Source organism: Crocuta crocuta, unplaced genomic scaffold (genome assembly GCF_008692635.1).
Source record: "Crocuta crocuta isolate KB4526 unplaced genomic scaffold, BGI_CrCroc_1.0 scaffold31, whole genome shotgun sequence".
NCBI lineage: Eukaryota > Metazoa > Chordata > Mammalia > Carnivora > Hyaenidae > Crocuta > Crocuta crocuta.
The window spans coordinates 12,610,155-12,614,620 of NW_027528362.1; the positions used below are offsets into that span (position 1 = coordinate 12,610,155).

The 4,466-nt window shown below is 51.1% G+C and overlaps 1 protein-coding gene across 1 annotated transcript in view; it reads right to left on the reverse strand.

Moving 5' to 3' along the window:
- Positions 1–4,466, reverse strand: part of COL4A1 (collagen type IV alpha 1 chain) — an 84,900-nt gene that overhangs the window by 41,968 nt on the left and 38,466 nt on the right. The window contains exons 16-19 of the mRNA XM_077754004.1: positions 4,044–4,088; positions 3,672–3,725; positions 1,466–1,507; positions 47–131 (exon numbers count right to left, since the gene is read on the reverse strand). Of these exons, the coding sequence (XP_077610130.1) occupies positions 47–131; positions 1,466–1,507; positions 3,672–3,725; positions 4,044–4,088 (226 nt within the window). The remainder of the gene's footprint in view (positions 1–46; positions 132–1,465; positions 1,508–3,671; positions 3,726–4,043; positions 4,089–4,466) is intronic.

Consider the following 4,466-nt stretch of genomic DNA (forward strand, 5'->3'; position numbering starts at 1 on the left):
GGGGGACAGAGGGGGAGGAGGAGGAGGGGGAGGAACAGGAACTGACCTTTGGGGCCCGGCTCTCCTCTCAGCCCTGGAGGCCCCGGGTACCCCCTCTCTCCTTTTTCTCCCAAGGGCCCCGTGCCGATCACCTGGGTGCAGAAGAGAAGAGACCGAGGTGCGTGGGGGCGGCCGGGGGTGTGTGTCACAGCAGAGCAGAGGAAGGAACTGGTATTTTCCAGTGATTTTGGGAAAGGTGAAAGCACAGAAAGAGTCGTGGGGGGAGGGGCGGGGAGGGGAGAGTCGGGCAANTTGGAGAAAACACGGAACACGGACACTCGGCTGGGCCCTCCCTCTGCTCCCCTGTACTGAGAACCGGCCTGCGGGCGCTCCCCAGGGAGGTATGGTCAGACGCTCGTTCACTCGGAGGCGCGGGTCTGGAGTTTCTCAGGGTCCCGAGAGCCACAGAACGCGCAGCTACCTCGACGAGCCCTATCCGGACGCCCCGGACTTCCCCGGGCAGCGTGGAACAGCGCATGCAAACTTTTCGCTGGACCACAGTGGGGACGCCCTCGAGGGCCCAGGGACACAGGCCACGAAGCACGTGCCGCCGGCCTCATTACAAGGGCGTGAACCAGGTCCCCCCGTTTCTAAATCACAGAAATTCAAGGCAAAGGGCAAACTGAAACATCGCACATGGCGCTTAAAACAGTCGCTGCGAGCGATGAACTTAACAGACCAAAATCGCCCGGGAGGCTACGCCACACGCGGGCCACGCGAAGGAGGCTGCCGATCGCGGATCCGGGAAGCGGGGCCCCGAGCCTGCGTGGGTGCGAAGGGCAGGGGTCCGAGCTCTGCCACGGTGACCCCCGTGCGGGAATCGCCCCGTAGTGGGAACGCCCTCACCGCGGCACGGACAGGGGAGCGCGTGCGAGAACGGGGCACCCCGCCATCTGCAGCAAACGCAACAACGGGAAATTCTCATGGGTCCCCAGAGACGGGACGAAACGGGGTCCGCCGGCGACAGCAGCACTCTCTGAGGGGACACTGCGTACGCTCGTTCCGAGAGAGCTTGCAGACGTGGAGAACGTTCATTTTTAGAAAGAAAAAGAGGCCGCACGCCCTGAACGCGCGCGGGCACGGCTACGCCCGTGGACAAGAGGTGACAGGTTATGTGGAGACAGGAAGCCTGCTGTGCTAGGGACGGATTACGGACGATCTGTTCCTTTCAGCATCTTCCCTAACGGGCCAGCCTCAAAAGGTCCCGTCCTGTTGTTATCCACGGGCCGATCCTTCCATTCTCAGTGCCAAGGAGATGACAAACGACCCAGGTATAAGAAAAAGCACGTCCCCAGCCCCACACAGCACAAAGCACCCTCTTTATATACAAACGTAAGCGCAGGGATGCTGAGGGCACGTGGCCCCACCTCCCTCCCTTCTTCCTCATGAAAGGCCCTCCCAGACGCCAAACATTATTTTTACTCACGATTCCAGGTGGGCCCGGGGGCCCTGCTTCACCTTTGTCTCCCTACAAAAGAAAACATACTTGTATTTTTTAACCATATGGATGGTCTTGCAGAAAGCAGGGTTCAACCTTTTTTTTTTTTATTCCTAGAAAAATAGACTGGGCCCACTTATACCAAAATTATTTTCCCCTCCTAAGCACCTCTCATCGTGAGGAGCTTAAAGCATTCTGTAGCTATTTTATAACAAACACGGAAGCCCTTTACTCTGCTTTGTGAGGCGAGACGCGTGGAAATATATTTTCCTACAGATCGTAACCGGGAGCATAACTATTCACACGACAAAGGAGCCCCCGACGTCCGCTGTGTCAGGCACTCTCCCTTGCACAGCTTGCATAGTCTACCCATGAGTTGCATTAGCTTGTGGTGATTTTTCAATAAAATGAAATGAAAACAAAAGCTTCTGATTTCTAAATGTATTTTCCTAAAGAAATCATATTATTTGAGGTTTTATGTAAGGTAGTTTCGTCTCTCTCCTAAAATCCAGCACTACCTGAAAACATTGGGTGGAAAAATTCTGATCATTCTGAGGCTTAATTTCACTCATATCAGAAGACAAACCCAAGGAAATGGATCCTGTTATAGTGAATGTTTTAGGTGCGCCATCGAAATAATACCTTCACAAGTCCTAAGATCTGCACAGACCCCATGAATGTAGTTTCCCCCTTTCAACCAAGACAATAAACTGAGGAGTAAACCAGAGTTCAGTGTTTTGATTTTTCTTATTTGAATATGAGAAGAGGCTTTAGACACATCTTTGGGACTTAAAAAACATCGTGGCCAATATACTCTAAACATATTTGCCTTCTAAAATCTACAAGATTCGACGTTCTCAAAAAAGTTACCCTATCAGTAAAGGATTTGTCCTTTCCTTTCCTTTTCTCTCTGGCTTTCACCAACAAACCGTGAGGTCCGCCGCCCGGTTTATGAGTCAGCACTAGAGATATTTCTCAACTACTTCGTCCTTCAGCAGAGATTGATGTTATCTAGTTTTGTGCCTACATATCGACAAATATTTTTTTAAAGGTTTGATAACAAGCAGTTGCAAAAAAAGGTGGGGGAGGGGTGCCCAGACGGCTGCTCTTTTCTGGAGGCAATTTGGTGGCCGAGGACAAAAAGTCCAAAGACAGAGTCTAAGCACTGACCCCCAAATCCCACTTTTAGCACTCTGTGTGTGAGCAGACGGGTGTGCGGGTACTTGTACCCTGCGCATGCGGGCGGGTGGGCGTGACCCAGATGCCACGCGGAAGGAGCGCGCGGCACGTTCCCAGCTGTGCGGACACCCTGCCCACCCGTGTCCTGTCCCTGAGCAAGGAGGCAAGACGCGCCCCACAACTACTGTTTCACAGGGTGTGTGCGAGTGTGGACACGGGCAGTTGTGCACTCCGCTTCTGAGCGCGTAACAGAAACATTAGATAAGCTCTCCTTTCTTCATTTTCTCTTTCTGCATTTTCAGCCGTTTTGTAACCAGATAAAATTCATCTACAAAAAAAGCCCTAAAATCTTGAATGAGTGGAACGTTTTATGTTCTTGAAAAAAAAAAAAAAATCACACAGAGGCACCTGGGTGGCTCGATCCATTGAGCATCTGACTTCGGCTCAGGTCATGATCTCACTGTCCATGGGTTCAAGCCCCGCGTCGGGCTCTGTGCTGACAGCTCAGAGCCTAGAGCTGCTTCGGATCCTGTGCCTCCCTCTCTCTCTGCCCTTCCTCTGCTTGTGATCACACACTCTCTCTCTCTTTCAAAAATAAATAAACATTAAAAACCATTTTTGAGGGGCGCCTGGGTGGGTCAGGTGGTTAACGGTCCGACTTCGGCTCAGGTCATGATCTCATGGTTTGTGAGTTCCAGCCCCACGTTGGGCTCTGTGCTGACAGCTCAGAGCCTGCTTCGGATTCTCTCCCTCTCCCTGTCCCTCTCTGCCCTTCTTCCACTCACACTCTCTCTGTCAAAATAGATAAACTTAAAAAAATAAAATAGATAATTTTGAATAAAAAATTTTAAATTTTTAATCACACACATAAACACAACCACGAAATTAAGTTGTGTTTTGCTCACAGGGAGTGTAAATATGTTTTATTATTGGAGTCCACAGTCTTCTACTCTGGGAAGAACTTCGGGGCTGAACTACAAAGCAAGGTCAAGCTCGAAGTAGTGTCACCACTTACCTTGAAACCTTCTCGGCCGGGGAGGCCTGGGTACCCTGCGTCGCCTGGAAACCCCTGAAATGTAACACGAGAACAACAGTCATGACCAAACAAGGCATAAGAATTACAGAGAAACACTGGGGCGCCTGGGGGCTCAGTCAGTTAAGCGTCTGACTTCGGCTCAGGTCATGATCTCGCGGTTCGTGGGTTCGAGCCCCGCATCAGGCTCTGTGCTGACAGCTCAGAGCCTGGAACCTGCTTCAGATTCTGTGTCTCCCTCTCTCTCTTCCTCTTCCTCACTCACACTCTGTCTCTCTCTCAAAAATAAACATTAAAAAAAGTGTTTTCTAATTTTTAAAAAAAAAAAGAAGAGAATTACAGAGAAATACTTACAGGACTCCCTTTTTCTCCTTTTTCGCCATCTTTGCCTGGTTTTCCCTGTACAATAGAGAGTTAGACGTTAGTATTGCATTAAAATAATAATAAATGCGCTCTAACACCGAGGCTCTGAACCCCTAGTGAGCTGGGCTTACCCCACTAACGAGTGACACGGTCTGCGGAAAATAACTATGAGCAAGTGACAGCCCAAGGGGACTCGCCACAATTTTTAGAAAACGGAGCCTGACGAGCCCCAAATCTCTCAGGACTTCCTTTACATTTGGCCGCGAGCTGACAGCAGGGAGGTTTCCTGAATGGCAAGGGCCTGGTGGCTGACAGGCAGGGGATTCATTTTAATGGAGGTCTGCACGCATCACTCTGAGGGCTCAGGCCGCTGCGAGCTGGGGTTGGGGGTGGGGGGGGGTCTCTCGTTGCCAG